The 19603-nt window shown below is 37.5% G+C and overlaps 1 protein-coding gene across 2 annotated transcripts; it reads right to left on the reverse strand.

The window, feature by feature from the left end:
• Positions 1–147: 147 nt before the first annotated feature.
• On the reverse strand, positions 148–18696 carry si:ch73-40i7.2 (FYN-binding protein 1). Of its 2 annotated transcripts, XM_061738538.1 has the most exons (17): positions 18595–18689; positions 16761–16790; positions 9567–10191; positions 8362–8461; positions 7950–8008; positions 7771–7808; positions 7625–7659; positions 7001–7130; positions 6713–6875; positions 5331–5481; positions 5156–5172; positions 2748–2808; positions 2114–2156; positions 1788–1950; positions 1626–1659; positions 1438–1475; positions 148–1306 (listed from the first exon to the last, which is right to left on the reverse strand). In XM_061738538.1, exons 1-17 carry the CDS (start codon positions 18595–18597, stop codon positions 1269–1271), a joined length of 1728 nt encoding a protein of 575 aa, XP_061594522.1. In that variant the 5' UTR covers positions 18598–18689; the 3' UTR covers positions 148–1268. The 2 variants fall into 2 exon arrangements, with proteins under 2 accessions (XP_061594522.1, XP_061594524.1); XM_061738540.1 differs by lacking the exon at positions 16761–16790 and having other exon boundaries at positions 18595–18696.
• Between the last annotated feature and the right edge of the window lie 907 nt (positions 18697–19603).

The raw sequence follows: 19603 nt of genomic DNA on the forward strand, positions 1-19603 counted from the left end.
GCTCTATCCATTCATCACATTCATGAGAAAAGCTGTGCTACAGACGAGATAGTTGCAGAAAACAAAAAAAACCCACTTATTTCAAATCTACTGTATAAATGGACTTATTCTCTTCAGTTTTATTTTTTTTTTAAACAGACACAGACATCAGAAAAAAGACATTACATTTATTTAAATTATTTTAAATGCTGAGAAATACACAAAGCAACAGTAATAGTGTATTCATTTTTTATACAAGCAGTTTGATGAACAATGCAATGAATAGTTTGGTATTCTCATCAGCTATCAGTATATATGTATGTAAATGGTAAATTTACTACTAATGTTGAAGTCCTGTTGACCAATCAAAGCACTTGTACACTACAATCTTGATTGATTCACATATTCGTAAACAACTTCCGCCTATGTCCCACTATGTTTTTTGGGTTATACAGTGTATGTCGTCAGGAAATGAATGTAATGTTCTTTGAATGGGTGAAGGCTGAGATAAGCATCACAATGCTCTTGAAATTTGTTTTGTTTAGTGACATATAATTATGTAAAAAAGGACGTTTTATGCATCAAGACCAAAGCAAAAAGCAGCGTCTTTAAGGACTCATTAATACAGGCTTGTGTGTGGCATTAAAGGGCGACTGCGGTAATGAGGGATGGGTTGGCATGGCAACCTTTTAGTTGGAGAGCAACCATCTCTACTGACTTTTCCACAGCAATCCTCTGTTTTCTGTATCAGGACATTAAAAGAAGATGTCAAGTACTTATCGTGTCTTAAAAGTAACTAAATGCATCCTCAACTGATCAATGTCCATGAAACATTACATTGTGTGTCTCTGTTTTTTATGTCCTAATACGTAAAACCTTATAAATAAAAGGTGTATATCCTTGTTCACATCACTGTATGATGAGTATAGTTTGAGGTTTTAAGTTTCCCAGCATCTTAGTATATATATATATATATATATATATGTATATATATGAAACTTTTACAAGACATTGACTACAAACCTCTAACTTTCTGGACACAAATGAAACGTTTGTATTCAGACGGAGCCTCTGTCTTCTCTCGAGATTCATCTTTTTGCTTCCAGTCTCAATAAAAGCTTAAGTTTTTTTCTTTTTTCTATAGTTTGTTTATTATAGTTTGCTTTTTATAGTTTGTTTCTCACAGTGCAAGTTAAGCTTTTTGCTTTTTTCTATAGTTTGTTTATTATAGTTTGCTTTCTATAGTTTGTTTCTCACAGTGCAAGTGTGTGTGCTTAGTTTGATGTGATTTAATAATCTGCGTGAGGAGAGTCGTTGTCATAGATGTCTGAAACAAAGACAAAAGAAGAGAATGTTGAAAAACTATTATGAATGTAAGACATGACAGATATTTTAAATGAAACTGCATTAGTCCGACTTATGTGAAGTTTGTTAGGAAAAATGAACATTTAAACTCACCACAGCCGTAGTCAACATCATCATAAACATCTCCTTCCCTGAAAATATAAACAAATTGTTTAAATTAAGTGCAACCCCTCCCACCAAAAACACATCAGAATTTTCCAAAATCAGATATAATTTTCTAAAAAATATAGATGTAGTACTGTTGTTATGGAGCAGTCACGAATTGAGGAAGAATTACTTACATCGGAAGAAGAATAGCTCTTGACACGTAACCGTCTGTGAACAAGAGATAAAACAGAGAGGATCACTGTCAAAGTTGTAAAGCAGCTAATCAGATGTTTATCATGTCACCAGAAACCAGAAAAAAAAACACAATCTGAAAGGGGTCCAGACTTTTTACGTACATTTTCCAAACCTATTTCGACACAGGACTTTTTTGCTGTTGGTGACCTGGATGACGTCCACAACCTCTCCCTGAGTCACAGGGAGGTCTTTGGATCCTAGTTTCTTTATGATACAGTTGGGATCCACCATCATGCTGTGCAGCACTCTGACAGGCCCTTCATACTGGGAAAGAGCAGTCAACTTTCTTCAAATGGTGCGTATGTTTCCCATTGGACAAATAATTCTAATATAAACTATACAATAAACTACAACAACCACCTCATTTAATACTCTCTTCAGCTACTACTAACTCAAATGAAATAACAAATGAAATAAAATGGTTTACCTTAAATTTTTTCTTTAACTCCTTCTCCACTTTGGGATCCAAGCTGAAAAAAGATCCCAGTTTGGCAGTTAATCAAGTGCTTCAAATATTAAATGAATTTATTATCGAGGCATTCTCTCACACAGATGAATAAAATCAATTGTTATCACTCTATTCTTTATGCATCATGTGGTCTCCTCACCTAGCAGGTCTAATTAAAACTTCATATAACAGCAATTCTGCAGATATATTTCTGTCTCGGCCTCATATCCCCTTAATGCTCCATGTATCATATTTGATATATACATTTCTGAGACCTCTAATAAAGAAAACATACGGTAACTTTATACAATAAAAAATATCCTAAAAAAAACAACAACAAATAAATAAAATAAAATGACCCAATGTATTCATAGAGATAGAAAAAAATATTAATTTGAAAACTGTTAAAGACACAATTGGTAGTAGTTTTAATTTCAATGTAACAGACACTTTAAATGTGTATATATATATATATATATATATATATATATATATATATATATATATATATATATATATATATAATATAATTTTCTGTTTATTATTTCATATCTCAGGCATTAAAGGGATATTGTCTGTTGCAATTTTCAGTGGAGAGGATGTTAAAGGACACCTGATTTCAACTGGTGGTGGGGGGAACTCCTCGGGCAGTGGCTGTACGTCATCATAGTCATCTGTGAACAAAAGAACAGTAAATCCGAAACTACTTAAAAGATCTGTTTTTTTCATAAATAACATGACAACATGTTTATCAGAAAAGTCAAAATAGGAATATATCACAGTACAGCCCACTTCAGTGTGACTCAGCCCAGTTCACAACAGAAGTCCTTTTGCAAGGAGTTATTCCATCTAAACTATAATTTCATTCCAGTGAACATGGTTTACCTAAACCAGGTGTCCCCACACCCCAATTCATACAGTATGGATGAGATTAGTCCATCTCATTAAATAAATACATCTAAATAAATTGGATGCAATTAGACTGGAGCCTGGACACCAAAAAGTTCATTTTTTAAATTAATAATAAAACATTTGAAGAAGAGGAAAAAAAGGGAAAAAAAACATATTTCTCAGATTGCAAACAGAGTTGATGTGATGTGTGATTCTGTGAATAAATAGTTTAGATGAGAGCTGTGTCAGATTTTAGGTGGCTCCACTCGCCTCTCATACCATGTTCTTCTGATCCTCCACTATTTCTCAGAGTGATATGGTGGAGCAGAATAATTTATTTATGTATATGAAGCTTTTTTTTAAAGGAGCTTGAGGCAAGAATAAGAAATGAGGCTCATTAGCGCTACGAAGACCGTCGGGGGTACTGCAGCCAACAGCGAAGCCGGCACGGGAGAACGCGCATGCAGCGTCATGTGACGTCACATCTGCAGGACAGCGCGGGAAATTCGGGCACCGAATTGCAGCGCATTTTGCAGCACACAGCCTGTTCAAGGCAACGGACAGATATGCTAGAGGGCTCATTCTTTTTGGTTTGGAACGCTTCATCTGACATTATTACTAGAAAACTTAAAACGTATACTAATTTTTTTTTCATAAATCCTGCCTCAAGCTCCTTTAAGTGTTAGTAAGTATTTACATTTTAAACAAGTGTATTTGCACTGTTATGTCTCGTTGTTAACTGCCAGGTTTATGCAACCAAAGCAGAAATGAGTGATCAGTTAATTAAAGTCTATCCATGTGCTTTTTAAAACTGTTTTGAACACTTGAAATGTGAAATTTTCTCAACATTTTCAGAATGATTTACAAAATTATAAAAGATTGACGGATAAAATCCATCCATCCATCCATCCATCCATCCATCCATCCATCCATCCATCCATCCATCCATCCATCCATCCATCCATCCATCCATCCATCCATCCATCCATCCATCTTCCTCCACTAATCTGAGGCCAGGTCGTGGAGGCTGCAGCCTCAGCAGGGTAGCCCAGACTTCTCTCTCCCTAGCCATCTCTTCCAGCTCATCTGGGGGGATTCCCAAGGCATTCTCAGGCCAGCTGAGAGACTTGTCCCTCCAGTGTGTCCTGGGTCTTCCCTGAGGTCTCCTCCCAATGGGACATGTCTCAGCAGGGAGGCGTCCAGGAGGCATCCTCACCTGATGCCCAAGCCACCTCATCTGGCTACTCTCAATGCGGAGGAGCAGCGGCTCGACTCTGAGCCCCCTGGTTACCGAGCTTCTCACCCTGTCTCTAGGGGAGAGCCAGGACACCCTGCAGAGGAAACTAATGTCTGCCGCTTTTATCTGCGATCTCTTACTTTCAGTCACTACCCACAGCTCATGAAGAGATAAAATAGTCAACAGATTAGAAATGTAATGAGAAAGATACTTAGTTACTTAAGTACTTAACCAGTTCAAATAAAATGCAGTCCAGAGTCATTTTGTTGGTGCTGCCACCTAAAAATACAAGCTGAATCCAGAGGAACCAGACTAGTTATCTGCATTGAGGAGGAAAATAGTCAGCCTTGGAAGCTGAGGTGGTTTGGGCATCAAGGTCTCCGCCTTTCTTGCGACCCATTTACTTGTAAGCAAAAGTTAATAGATGGATGAAAAAGAAAATAACTAGTATGGCTGGCCAAGCTTCTTTTTGTCACATTCAGTGATTATCTACAAAAAAAAAAAAAAAAAAGTTCTTCTATACACAGCCCCTTGTGTTGTGAGCAAAAAAACGGCTTGAACGTATGAAGTGAGTGAGAGGCGGAGAGGCTTGGACGAGCCTGCCGCAATGTGTTTTCTCAGGGAGCACTAAACAGAGAAGACTCTGTTTCTCCAGAAGTCACTGACCTTACCTTTAAGTACATTTTCATAAAACTGAACTTAAAAATAGTCATACACTTTTCCTAAGTAACATTCTCAATTCAGAATTTTTATCTGAACCGTACTGTTGTGGTTAATTTCTTGAGTAGTTTTTAATTTCACATTTCACTTGCAAATGCATCCACGTTAATGATATATCACTTGTTGTAAATCCTAATCTACTAATAATGTTTGCGTGATGTGATGCCCCTCACCGTCATCTTCAAGCATGCTGCAAAGCAAAAAGAAAGAAAAAAAAACACTTTAGTTGGAAGTGAAACTAAAATAAATGTAACCATACACAAAGTTATAGTGAAACAAACAAATCACTGGTGCAATCAACATGTTTTTAACATCTAACAGTAATGAAGAAAGGCAACAGGACTGTACCTGTTTCTATTGTTGGTGTCCACTCTGAACATGTGATGGGGGTCTGGAGGTGGTGGGGGCAGCTCTGATGTCTCAGTTTTTCTCATCTTGTGGATATCAGATTTTATTGCGTTATAATCAACATCCACACATGCGTTGCTGATGTAGCCGTCTGTCAAGAAACATGGCAAAGGCACAAGGCACCGCGGCTTTAGAGAGCAAAGATCTGAGCTGCAGCACACGACTTATACACATTTTTGTTCAGGGAGGGTTCCCAGATGTTTGAACTAATTCAATGAAGGAAGTATTTTACGTCAACATACAGGTAGCAGCTGTGATCGTCTACTTTTCAAGGTTTCTGTTTGCCCATAAAACATTACTTGATGTTGTTTATGAAAGCATCTTATCATGATGTAACATTTTACACTGACAGCATGTTTTATATTAGCAAATGTAGAAGTTGTGACAGCAAGCAAAGGAGGAAATTGCATCACGTAAATCAGCAGCACAGTTTGCGTACTGAGGATTTTGAAACCTTAAACATTTATTTGGGGGAGCGTTGCTTGCCTGAAAGTCATTGTTTCTTTAAACTGGGCACAATGAGGTTTCGGTTCAAATAAAAACAAGCAACACCTATTCTAACCAAACCAGACAGCCACATCTGAATGAATCCACCAAACAGAAACAGCATGTGCACAGAGGCCACCAGCAGTTGGCTACAAGCCCGTTCCACATTAACACACAACAGCAGCTTGCAATGGACAAATCTTTATTGCATATGTCCTGTATCTCTATTTGAAACAATGATTGTGGCAAATGTGCATTTTATGTCATTTGTAATATCTGTGTTTTTCTGTTAAGGATTACAGGTGAAAGTGAACAATTTTGCTCAAAATCTGACACATTTACATCTCTTATCTTTATAATGATGTAAAATACCTGAAAAGTTAGAAGATATACTATATGGTAACTAATAAGTTGTCCCTTTTTCTCAGTTTGATATGCCGGACAAATAAAACAACAATTAGTAACTATGACAAGATTTCTGTTTTATGCAACTTTCAAATAAGAAATGTAACATCAAAAGGCAGACCATCTGATCTATTATATTTCATATTTATGCTAAAGTAGGAGTCAAAGCAGGAGCACAGTAAGGACCACCAAATAATTGCTTTCTAAAAACACATTCAAAATGGTTTTCAAAAATAAAAGATGATAAAAAGGTGAAAAAAACTCCAAACAAAATCAAAAATAGAAGATGAAAAATCTCTGAGACTGGCTTTTATTTAAACAAACACCTCTGACTTGTCTCCAAAGTTCATTTGGTGAAAAGGTGGGAAAAGATATCTGAACGTTTGAAGATGTTCTCTTCACAAGTGATTGAAAGTGAAGTGAAAACTCACAGTTTCCACCGAGGGAGCGAGCCAGCCATTTGCCTCCAGGGTTGTTCTTCACGCGGAGGATCTCCACTCTCTCTCCCTGTCGAACCCCCAGGTCCAGTTTTCCTTCTCCGTGCCAGTCGTGTCGAACTCTGGCTATGTGAAGAACCTCTACCTCCCCTTGCAACTACAAGAGACAACATGTTTTAAAAGTGGACAGAACATGAGTGATCTGGTCAATTAAGACTCACATCTTCATGCTCTTATTCTGTTTCACAGATTATTTTTGGTTTTGTTTGTTTTCATTTTTACCTGAAACCTCTTCTTCACCTCGTTCATTTTCTTCTGATGCCCCAGGTGCTCATTCTTGTCCAGCTCATGCCTTCTCATGTCTGTCCTGTTTTTCATCTCACCTGCCAAACGGTTAATCTCCAGCTGGTCCCTTTCAAGAATAAAAAAAAAAGAAAGAAAAATTACGTTATCAACCTTTTTACATGAATTCTGTAATAATTGCACTCTCTGCAAGTTCCTTGGAAAGTGTTTTCAGGTCACATTATTATGTAATACTGTAAAATCTAAGCAGAGCTGTTTTCTAGTACTTGTGTGTGTTATTGGGTTTTGTTGTTGTCTTTAGATCTGCAGACATGTAGTCAGCCCCTCCCTCAATTTTGTCTCAATATTCTAGTTTAACAGGAAATACAGAAGGTGGATCACAAAAAATTTAAATGATGACGACAGAGCGGTAACGGTTCCAGTTGATACCCAAGTGCTCTATGAGAAATGCAGACTATTGAAAACCTTTTGGGTTATTGTCAGCAGCAGGTGTTGCACCAACAGCTGCAATAGGCAACATTCAGAGCAGCATTCAGGTAACCAGAAGAAAACCTGTTACACGCAACCGAGATTTAATTTTAAATGCAACAAGTTTATACTCACTCATCTATAAACTCGTACACCTCATCATCATCATCCTGTAAGAGAAAAAATAATGTTTTAATAGCACTTTTAAGTTGTTGCGAAAACCTCTGCCAAATCATTTGCGTTAATTTGATTCATTTATGGTATCAGGTTTCAGTTCTTACGTCGTCCATGTGCTGAAAACTGTTGTCACTGTGGGACTCTGTAAAGTTATAAAAGATATGGATATTTGTTTGACATAATATCACAGATTTGAATTGTGTTGAAACTCCTAAAGTTTTAATGAAGTTTGGTACAAGGCGTCTGAGAAGGAGCATTAAAAGCAAAAGAAGTTTTCTTTTACCATTTTTATCAAAATCCAATCCAATATCATCATAGGTGTCCTGTTCATCCTCCAAGTCTCTGAAATCAACAAACGGATAATAAAATATTCCACTAATTCTGTATTGATTAACTGAAATACCAAATTTTATGCAAAACTTACAAGAGACAAAGGAAAAAAGTGTAAACAGCTTATCCTCAAATATTGTTCACAATTTTCTCTCCACTTATTTTATCCTAAGCACAAGCCACTATAATGAACAAAATAATAATTGTTTAAAGTTTAAACCAAAGTTGGAAAACCTTGCCAAGCATTGCCAAAATGTTTCTGACTTTTCATCATCACGACAAGCGTGAAAACTGTGTTTCCACGAGAGGCTGGTCGACACATGAGAATCTGGGAGAATAATGACATATTTGTCAAAGACACTCACGGATCGGCGACCTGAAGCGGAAGTGTGCTGGGCTTGTTGGTTCGTAGTGGAGGCTCTGGAGCAACAACTCCTGGTGAAGACATCCTCCTGCCTGCTGAGCCTGGATGAACAGGTGGCAACCAGAGAGAAAGATTTCAAAGGAGTTCAGAATCATTCATCAAATAAAACCAATAACATTTCAAAACTAAATGGAACAAAGTTTTCTCTGCTCAGAAATACCTACATGTTCAATGAAAAGCTGATGAGTGGTAGAAGAGTATTAGGACCAGGCAGGAGAAAAATAAAAATAATATTTCAGAGGAGGAAGTCGAAATGTTGAGAAAAAAGTCAAAAAGTCAAGATTAAAATTGAAGTAGAATTTCGATAAAAAAGTCGAAATGTCGGGAAAAAAGTCAAAATGCTGAGATAAAAGTCAAAACTTCGTGAATAAAATCGAAATGTTGAGGGAAAAGTTGAAATGTCGAGAAAAAAGTTAAAAATTTCGTGAATAAAGTCGAAATGTTGAGAAAAGTGAAATTTCGAGAAAAAAGTCGAAATGTTGAGAAAAAAGTGAAAAATTTCGTGAATAAAGTCAAAATGTTGAGAAAAGTGAAATTTCCAGAAAAAAGTCGAAATGTTGAGAAAAAAGTCAAATTTTCGAGAATAAAGTTGAAATGTTGAGAAAAAAGTCAAATTTTCGAGAATAAAGTTGAAATGCGTGAATATGCGTGAATAAAGGCGAAAGTTCGGCTTTGTTCACGAAATTTCGACTTTTTTCTCGAAGTGCACAGTAAAAAAAAATCTTCCACTCTCAATTTTTTTTCTCTCTTGCCTGGCCTTAATACTCTTCCGTAGATATCACATCGTCCCAATTTTGAAAAGAATCAACACAAATGTTCATAAAACAGTTCGATGTTATGCAGCGTCCCAAAAAGATCTCTCATCATTAACTTTGTTATTCATCTCCTTTTCTCATTCGCTCAAGTCAACGCTGTTACAGGACGTGGATATAAAACACTCGGTCTTTGTGTATGTTTTAACTTGTCTTCCACCTATCAAGTTTTTCACATGTTGATAACTTTTAAACATTCAAATAAAAACACAATTTTCTACTTTTCATTAGTAAAGCATAAGAGGTAAAACATACACCATTCCACCGTTTGCAGGAATGTCGCAGTGGAGGATAGTGTTGGGGAACTGTGAACAAATAAAGCAGAGAGACTTGCCATCACTGTTCACGCGGACAGGGAGAGCAGGTCTTTGCTTGGCCCTCAGAAACGGTTCCAGGTTAACATTTGGAGGTCGTCTGGGTTTCAGGGGCATGGGGCCCTCAGGGGGCAGGGGCTTCCTCAGCGGGATGACGTCTCCTGTGCTCTTCTGCCGTGGCTGGTGTCGAAGTGGAAGAGGTGTGGCGGTGGGAGATTTTGCGGGACCTTGAGCTGAACTTGGAGCTGGGGCGAGCCCCAGAACGGGACCTGGAGGTCTTTGGTTTCTCAGCATCATGTTCTGCAGCTTCTCCCCCGTCTGCTTGACCCTGCTGGTGTCTGCCGACTGAATGGACGCTCTGACTGGAGAAAAAGGAGGCTGTCGAGGGAAAGAAGGAAGCCTGGGGGGGATGGAGGCCGCCATCCCCTCAGGCCTCGGGAACCTCACCTGACCCGGGACGGCTCCAGGAGGAGGAACTGTGGGCGACAGTCTGTGGGCCAGCTCGTTCTCTAACGCAGGTAGGATTGCTCTCCCAAACCCGGGCCGGGGAGATTTTGGTGAGCCGCTGTCTCGGCTGCTGTTGTCCGAGTTGCTGGCCTGGTTGTTGAATCTCTTCCTCAGAGCCTTCACATCAATACTCTCCTCCTGAAAGACAACACGGGAGCACAAACTCAACTGCAGCACCTTGGTTTCTCAAGCAGGAAGTTAGGCGTGCAGCACAGAGCAAGGCATGCCCCCCACGCTAAAACACACAACACTCCTCTATGCCTTACGCTCTCTTTCAAAGTGAGAGTGTAACAACTCCGTTTCCTGGACTTGATTTTCTCAGATATGATGAGTGCATCTCTTTGCAGCACACACATTTTATTAATACACTCTTATAAGGGAAACCAAAGTGGGAGGTAGTAAGTGATAAAAAGTATAATTCAATCAAAACTTAAAGGATGCAAAGATGGAAATGAACATGATGATGATAATTATGAATACCCATTGGACACCACTGGTTCTTCTATGTTCATGACGACGTCATGGACGTCATTCTTCTTTACTGTTTATTCAAAAACAAAGCCAATATAACCCCTAGTAATAAAATATTGTTTAGGGAGTCAAACACCCTGGGCTTCTTTCAAAAAGGGTAAGAAAAATAAATGAATAAATAAATAGCACTATATGTGAAGGTTTATGATTATAGATCAAGTTTTTTCAACAATGCCAGTGTCATAAAAGGACCTTCACAAACTGTTTAAATTTTACAGCACTGATTTTAGAATAACTTAAATAACATTTAATACAACTTTTATTTAGCTTTTACTTGTTGACAACGCCCTGAAGTGGACTGGCAGCCCGTCCAGTCAATTCAATTTATTTATTTTGGTAGGGACAGTGTACATCAGGCAACATTTTCTTTTAGTAAAAAAAAAAAAAATGTAGATGCACCCAGATTGCAGCCATAGGCTGATTTACATCGGTAGTCCCCCTGCCAGATGTAATCAGCAAAAGTCATAATAACAACAACAATAATAATAATAATCACAAAAAGTCAACAATATAACACACATAACATGGCATATGCATTCACAATAAAAATGACGATAAAACCCGTGCTGGGGAAATGGATGGTTTGTGAACTAAAGTGCTGTAGTGCTATGTTGTATTTGCTGTAAAACATGATAAATAGTAATAAATAGTTAAATAGTTGAACATTATAGTGCTGTCAGTACATGAGTATGGTACATGCAAAATAAAATAAGTGGAGAGAAGAGAAAAAAAAAAAGAAAAAAAAAAGGGGAGGGGGGACTGTACGGGGTGTGTAGATGAGGTTTGAAATTGCAGCAATGCAGAGTCCGGTGCTTAATTATTGTTATAATTGTGACTAGTTGTGGTTGTTATATTGTGAGCTAATTAATTGATAAGCAGTCGAGGAGGAACCAGGCAGTCATAACTACGAAATGATGATAGATAGAAATTAGTCATAGGGAAGAGGGGAAGGAAAAAAAAAAAAAAAAAAAAAAAAACTAGATAAATAAACAAAGAATAATGTTTGTAGGGGCCTGTATGGGGTGTGTAGAACCAGGTTGAACCCTGCCTTGGTTTAGGCTTCAAATTCCCCATATTGTTATATGGCTATGTGCAATTTTTGAAAATCATATACAAGCTTTTATTTATTTAAGACCCCATTACCCAACTCAGCTATCCAGCTCCAGACAGCACGTCTAAACTGATTATAAGTTAGGAACATCATCTGCCAAACAGTGATATCATGGCAGAAGCTTAGGGTTTTGACTCAGAATCTGCAGGAACTACAAGTACTAATATTTAGTGTTATAATTACCACATGATGCTTTAGTAACTAATTTTACAAAGTTATACCAAGTGGTTTGATTTGTCTGAATTAATGGTTAATTCATAAAAAAACACAATGAGTTTGACCTCATTTAGCATCTATGACTTACTGTACAGCAAAAGAATGATACAAAGACAACAGTCTAGTGTTTAGTGATTTAGTAATCAGCTCTTTGCAGGACTCAGCACTGAGTAAGCTGCGTGCACTTATGACAAGATGATCGCATGATGGTGTCTTTTTAAACGTAGCTTTCTTGTACTGTATAAAGAGACTGTTGGGTTGGGCGGAAAAAAATTAATTCTAACACAGGCATGGCAGCACCTGTGTCCAACCTGACTCTCAGCAGTCTGACCAGCACTTATCCAGCTGTACTCTCCTATGGGATTTCTTGCTTGTGTTGTTCTCTCAGATGTAAGTCGCTTTGGATAAAAGCGTCTGCTAAATGACAATAATAGTAGTAGTAGTAGTAGTAAAAGTAAATGCTCTTCATCACACACTGAGCAGCCTTCATAGCATGTCAAATATTCCATCATTAAACAAAATTTTAGGCACTTATGTACTTTAGGCAGAAGAATTCAGGCAGAAATTCATGACTATTTGACTTTCAATAAAAATGTAAAAGACAATAATAGTTAATAGTTGCATACAGTCAGTACTTGAGTTGTAAAAAAATATCAGGGGGGATGGTGGATTTTATCATATGGGGACAGATTATTTGTGCTGATTACAAATAATATAATATATTACAAATAATAGCACTGACCAAAACACCTGCAGAAATACTGCAGGAATGACATAGCAGCAGTTAAATGCAGCCTTCTGTAAGTTTTAAATATCCACTGGGCTTACATCAAACACATCAAGACACAACAATAAAAAACTGTTTTCTGAACTTATCAATATGACTCTGTCCTTCACAGGATAAGTAAAATGGATCACTGCAAAAACTCAAAATCTTAACAAGAATATTTGTCTTATTTCTAGTTAAAATGTCTCATTTTAGTAAAAAAAAATCTCATTACACTTAAAACAAGACTCATCATTGGAAAAAACAACAATTTTCACCTGTTTCAAGTAGATTTTCACTTAAAATAAGTAGAAAAATCTGCCAGTGGAACAAGATTTTTTTTGCTTGTAATGAGAAGATAAATCTTGTCCTACTGGCAGATTTTTCTACTCATTTAAAGTGAAAATGTACTTGAAACGGGTGAAAATTGTCAAATAAGTTATTTTTCTGGTGTTATTTTTCTGGTGATGACTCTAAATGTTGAAATAGCAGTAAAACCACATTCATTGATTAAATGACATAAGGGATGGAAAGGAGAAATGGCAGTTTTACTGGGGGGATGATTTTGACCGTTTTTATTTCGGGGGGGGGTGTCATTCCCCCTCATCCCCCCTCAACTCCAGTACTGCATACAGTACATTTGTTTGAATGAGAAGGTGTGTCCAAACTTTTGGTCTGTACTGTATGTTTTATGAATGTTGACATGCCTTCACACAAACAATGAAGCACATTTTTTTGATTTTTATCTTTAATTTATAAGTGAGTGCCTCAAACATGTTTTTTGGGTAGTTTTTATGGAGTATGCTAAGTGTTTGGTGGTTGTGTAAAATACAGCAGCAGTAGATGCAGATGGGCAGAAAACATGACATCCATCCATCATCCATCCATCCATCCATCCATCCATACCTGGTGATTCCTGTTTACAGTTAAAGGGGTCCAGTAAACCTATCCCAGCTGTGTTTAAGTGAAAGTTAGGATACTGTGTACATGTGTACACATAAACGTTATGTAACCTTTTTGATCCAAGTGGTATATTTGTGGGAACTTTATTGTGCAACAGTAACATTATGTATGGATTTATATTGTATCATGCTACTTTTTTACAACTCAAAAAAATCTCTACCTTTGCCTGAGAATGCCATAACAAGAAGAAAGCAGGCTTCCTCATGTTAAAGTGAAGGTGGATAATAACAGTTGGAAGAATTTATATATAACCAACGAGCTGCACTAAAACACTCTAAAACTGTTTATTTTTATGTTTATTTACTTAGATATTGAATAAAAATGTTTTGGTTTTGCAATTAATCAATATAGGTAAAAGAAGAAGGAATAAAGTTCGGAAAATGCTATTTACTGTTGTACTGCGTTAATGCCATCGTCTGATTATTCCAAACAGCTGAGCATTCGTCATATTAATCAGCTGCAGCTGTGTCTGTCTGTGCAGTCTCTTCATAAACGTGACGCTGCAGCTCACACTGCTACTCTGTTCAAAGTGATATAACCGATTTTGATAAACTGAGCATTAACCTAAAGCACCTGGAGAGTTCATTTATGTGGTCACTTGCCATCTGACTGATGCAAAGCTGTGCTTGAGGAGCTTAATATTATACATTGCTGCTGCACATTTTCACACTTTGTCTGCAAGATTCAGATGATTGGTAAAAATAAAAAGGATTAACTGAGTATTTCTGTTGGAAAAGAGCGGCAACTCTTATGGGACAGAATAACCCTCTTAGGTGTAGATTTAAGCATTGTGACCCAGCAGTCCTTTTACATTCACAATGAGCTACTTAACTGGGAGGAAGAGAAAACACCACAAAACGTAATTTTGATTGTGATTGGCTTTGTCTTATTGCTGAGGGACCTGCTTATAATCAGTGCTACTAAAGGAATTCAGTTAAATGTGGTGGCTGCTGAAGTGAAGTCACTGCTCTGTGTCCGCAGAGACTTTAGCTAAGTGGAGGAAGACGAACACTGAAGCAAAGGAAGCATGTTCATTTCTGTTACACAGATAATTGCCTTAATTATTACGTTTAAGGGCCCTCCAGTGTAATCGGGAAGTTCAAACCTTTAAAAAAATATATCTTATTAAAATAAGGCAATCCAAGATTTGTTATACTTGAAGAAAAAGGCAGGATCGAGTTTTAAATCAATGTATTGAGGCCAGCTGATCTAGCATAACGTATCTACCATATTTGTGAAATTGGAAGAAAGAAATGCATGGAAGGTGTTAAGCTTTTTTTAAATAATCTGAAATTCTGGCCTTATAAATGTGTAAACGTACAAGATAACACTTTTGGATCACAGCACTGATGCTGCATATCTGAAGTTCTGAAGTTCTTCACTGTGAAGTACGTTAATGCTCATATTTAGGTGATTACAAATGAAGAAAGCTCATTTTATTTCTCCCAAAATACTGTAAATTGGGGGTTACTTTGCAGCTTGTGGAGCCTTTTGAAGGTGGTGGTGCCCTCTCTATGTGCATGGTCTGCATTAACCAAGACATTTGGACATTTGTATTTGTATAGTTTATAGCCATTACTTGCCTTTAATGTTATATGACCCCATAAATTAAAATAGTATTGTATTCAGAGAGGAATTAAAACAATGTTAATTTAGTGCAATTAAGTTTTAAATGCCAACAGTTCTGTTTAAAAATTATTCTTGTTTTATATGCCTCATGATTAGGGAAAATATTTTTGTGGATGTTTGTATGTAAGAATCGTCGTAAACATGTCATTTAACTTCATACTTAAGTTGCCTTTTTAAGGTAAATGTTGGGTCAAACTGTGAATCTTCCATCCATCCATGTATTCAGGGTCATATGGGTTTGCTGAAGCCTTTCCTGGCTGTCACCAGGCGCCCGGATGGGTCGCCAGCACCCCACAGAGATGAAAAAACCACACACGCTCACACTCAGTCCTACGATTTAAAATTGTATTGAGATTAACGTGAACATGAAGGTTTTTGGACTGCAGGAGGTAGCTGAAGCACCCTGACAAAACCCACATAAGTACGAAGAGAACGTGCCCCAACCACCAAGCCACTATGTTGCTGCAACTTAAACTTAAACTTAAACTTAAACTTTATTTATTTCTATAGCACCAACTCATGCAGTGTAAATGCAACTCATGGTGCTTTACATACAAAATAAAATAACAATCAAAAGTACAATTTAAAACATCCCATACGACCCCACCCCCCACCCCCCACGCATACACACACCCTCACTCACACTCATACACATGTGCATACACTCACACGCCCACACACACACACACACACACAATAAGTGGACTGGTGACATGGCTTAGCACTAACGATCCAGGTGAGGAAAACACTACCTATGGGTGGCCGTCCACACCGAGAGGCTCCACCGACCATGACAACAAAGAGCATCGCCACAGAGACCCCCCCAACCCAGACAGACCAGGACAGCCCCCACACAGAAGGTGGAGTCCCGCTCCCAGCTACCCAGGCCTGAGGGACCCCCATGACGACACCCCCATGGGCGGAGCAGACACACCTCCCAGTGTGGACGACCCCCCTGAGGAAACACTGGAGCTAAAAACTAAAAGATTAAAAGAAAGTAAAAAATGCCTAAAAAGTGTAAAATTTTAGAGAAATCTATACAAAACTTAAGATGAATAATAAATAACATAAAATACAAAGTCACTAAAATGGATTAAAGGTTTAAAGATAATTTAAAAAAACTAAAAAAGTAAATACAATAAATACAATAAATAGCTGAAAAGACTAGGTAAATGAGATCAGATAAAAGCCAAGCTAAAAAGGTGTGTCTTGAGCCTCCTTTTAAAAATATCAACGTTCTCTGCGGTCCTGAGGTTCTCTGGCAGGCTGTTCCATAAAGAAGGGCCATAATGGCTGAATGCAGCCTCACCGTGGGTTTTGGTCGTGGTTCGGGGAATGGTTAAAAGGCCGGTGCCAGAGGACCTCAGGGTCCGTGAGGGTTGATATGGTAAAAACTGTAAATCTTAAAGTCATGATGTCACACAAACCAGACATCTTATAACCGGACATCATTTCATAAAATAATTTAGTCCCTCTTGAACATCCTCTCACCTTGTCTGTGCAGCATGGACGTTGAGCTTTCTGCTGAAGACAAGAAACAAACGTCTTTGTTCTTATAAAAGCAAATATATAAGCCAACTAATTCCTGACTTTTTCAAAACTCCTCTGAGAAATTAATTGTTTCTGCCTTAGCGATTTTCAAACCTTACATATTTTTCTTTAATAATTCACATAATTAAACATAAAATAATTATTTTTATATTTATTTATGAGTTTTTGAAAAGATATTCACAATGCATGAACATGAGGAAAAAATTATATATTCAGAGCATTGTAAACTACTATAACCAAAATATACAGGTGTATTACTAAGTGTCTTTAACGAAAGCTGGAATCCCCCTTAGGAATATATTTTACTAATTTTTAGAGACTTTTATTTGGGGTTGAGTGTTGTCATTCACAACTTGACAAATGGACCATGAGAGGGCATCTATAAAATCATCACTGCTTTAGTTCAAAATTGGGACAAATATGATTTGTATCAAGAGAGCAGTGATGGAAATAAGAGTGACTTTTATGTATCATTCATACTATTCTCCTCTCAAAACAGTAAAGGCATCACACAAACGAGTCACAATACCAAGTCAAACAAGGTACAGGCAGGAAGTGCACACAACCACACGTCTCTGCCTCGGCTAGCATCCTGCTCTGGTTACCTGCACCAATAAGCTGCAAGCTCTGCTCGCTGCTGTCTATTCAAAGCGACACTGTCTCTCTTAATACAGAGAACAAAGGAAATGTGAGAAGAAAAAAAATGCAGACACCACAAAACGTGTACGCACAAACACACAGGTTTAAGTCTTAGTCAGTCGGTGAGCGCCTGCAGCAGAAAGACAGTGTGTGTGGGCATCTGTACGAGTGTGCACCGTCTCCTCCACACAAGGGCTCAGACAACGGCCCCACCGCAGTGCAGGTGTGTCAGATAATGAGAATTACAATCATACAAATGGAGATTCTCATACAATACGACACAGTTCCTCGTCATTGTTTTGAAAATGTTTAAAGTGTTGAAGTTAGCATTATAATTACTGATGCATATTGCATTCAGAAATACACCAACCTATACAAAAGGTGTCCAACAGAATTTAAATAAATACATCTAAAAGAAGAGGGGAGACTGGTGTTTATTTAGCAGCAGATTATGCTACTGAGAACTGACATTTAACATTGTTGATTCATTTAAATATATTATAATTGACTGCTTTCAGTGGATCATCATGATGTTAGGATTTATGCAAAAGAGGACAAACATTTCCAATTCAAACAGCTATTACATAAAAAATCATTAACAGACTCCTAACATGTAAATGGATTATTAGAAATTACATCTATCATCTATTCAGTTCCTTTCATTCAAAGAACAAGGTCCCTACAAAAGCCATATCAAGGCACTTTTTAAAGGGAAAATCAACAAGTCAAATTCAAGTCCGACTGACAACAGTCTTCTCTTCACATGAAAGTTAAATAACTGAGTAGGAGAGAGGCCACACTGTTAAGGTTGTGAATCATTAACCAGCACAGCTGTGTAAGAAAGCTCCCATTCATCAGCTACAGGATGAACATTTCTTTCTATTCTTTTTTTAATCTCAACTTCCCTTTTTTGTGTGTAAAAAATTGGTTTTCAAGGAGTGCTGTTGCAGTTACCTGAAAGAAGGAAACTAAGGTTAAACCCACAACAAAACTAAAGTTACACAAATTGAACACCTTACGGATCAGGAGGAAACGGACAAAACTAAGCAGAGGAGAAATGTGAAAGATTCAAGTTTAAACAGTAAAATGACTGATCAAAATAAGAGAAATAGCATAGTAACTGAAATTATCTCACCATGTTTGCTTTTAATGATGATTTATATTCGGATAAAGTGCTCCATGTCCTCCAGGTCCTTAGTATCCAGGCTGATGCTGCTTCTCACACAGCTATGGGCTGCGCCACTGAAGTTATTGTAAAGGAGGAAATACTCTGTAATTCATCTTGGGCAATAGGGGGACTGACAGCAATGTGGGATCAACAGCAGAAACATCACTATGATGTCAGCCACGTGGTTTTCTTATCTTCCTGAAAGTTCAGGCTCATATATTGTATCTTATCACATGCAGAAGGAGTTAGAAAGAAAAAAACATTAAATAAAGCACAGTGAAGTGTAATGTGGTCATTTTCTGAACGTGAGTGGGAAAAAGGGAAGCAAAGCAAATAAAAAAAGAGACCATGAGGCAAAATTATGAAATAAATTATATTTATAATAAATTATAAATAAAAATAAAGTCGCCATCTGAAGAAAGGTAACCAACCTTTCCATATGTGTATTACGTATTTCATAATTTAGGGATTCGTAATTTTTTCTCATAAAAGACAAGGTCAGATATTCCTCATTTCCCAAGTCAAACTGTGGTGTAATTGATCCTTGAAAAGAAGGAGGGATTTAACCACCAGGAACTTCAGGCCAAGCGGCGACTGCCGTCACTGGCAGCTCCTGACCAGCCAATTGTGGTTAAAATGATATGATCAGACATAAAAAATAAAAAGTAAATGTTCTTGTTCATTTGGCTGAGATGTACACACTGCCCAGCTAATAATGCTTGGTAAAACCATGGAAGAGGAAAGTTTAAATTAAATTAATTCTTCATTTAAAAGGTGAGCACCGTTTTTCTAATATTGCTGAAAGCAACTGAAGGTGAATCATTATTTGGGATGAATTTACTTTGTGACCTCATATATTGTAACTTCCTCTTCCTGAGAAAAGTTCTCTGTTTCAAACATACATGCCTCATTGCTTACGTATTGCATAACACAGCACTTTAGGTTTTTATGAGAAAGGGAGGAAAAACATCATCTG

This window comes from Cololabis saira, chromosome 13 (assembly GCF_033807715.1).
Source record: "Cololabis saira isolate AMF1-May2022 chromosome 13, fColSai1.1, whole genome shotgun sequence".
Taxonomy (NCBI): Eukaryota; Metazoa; Chordata; class Actinopteri; order Beloniformes; family Belonidae; genus Cololabis; species Cololabis saira.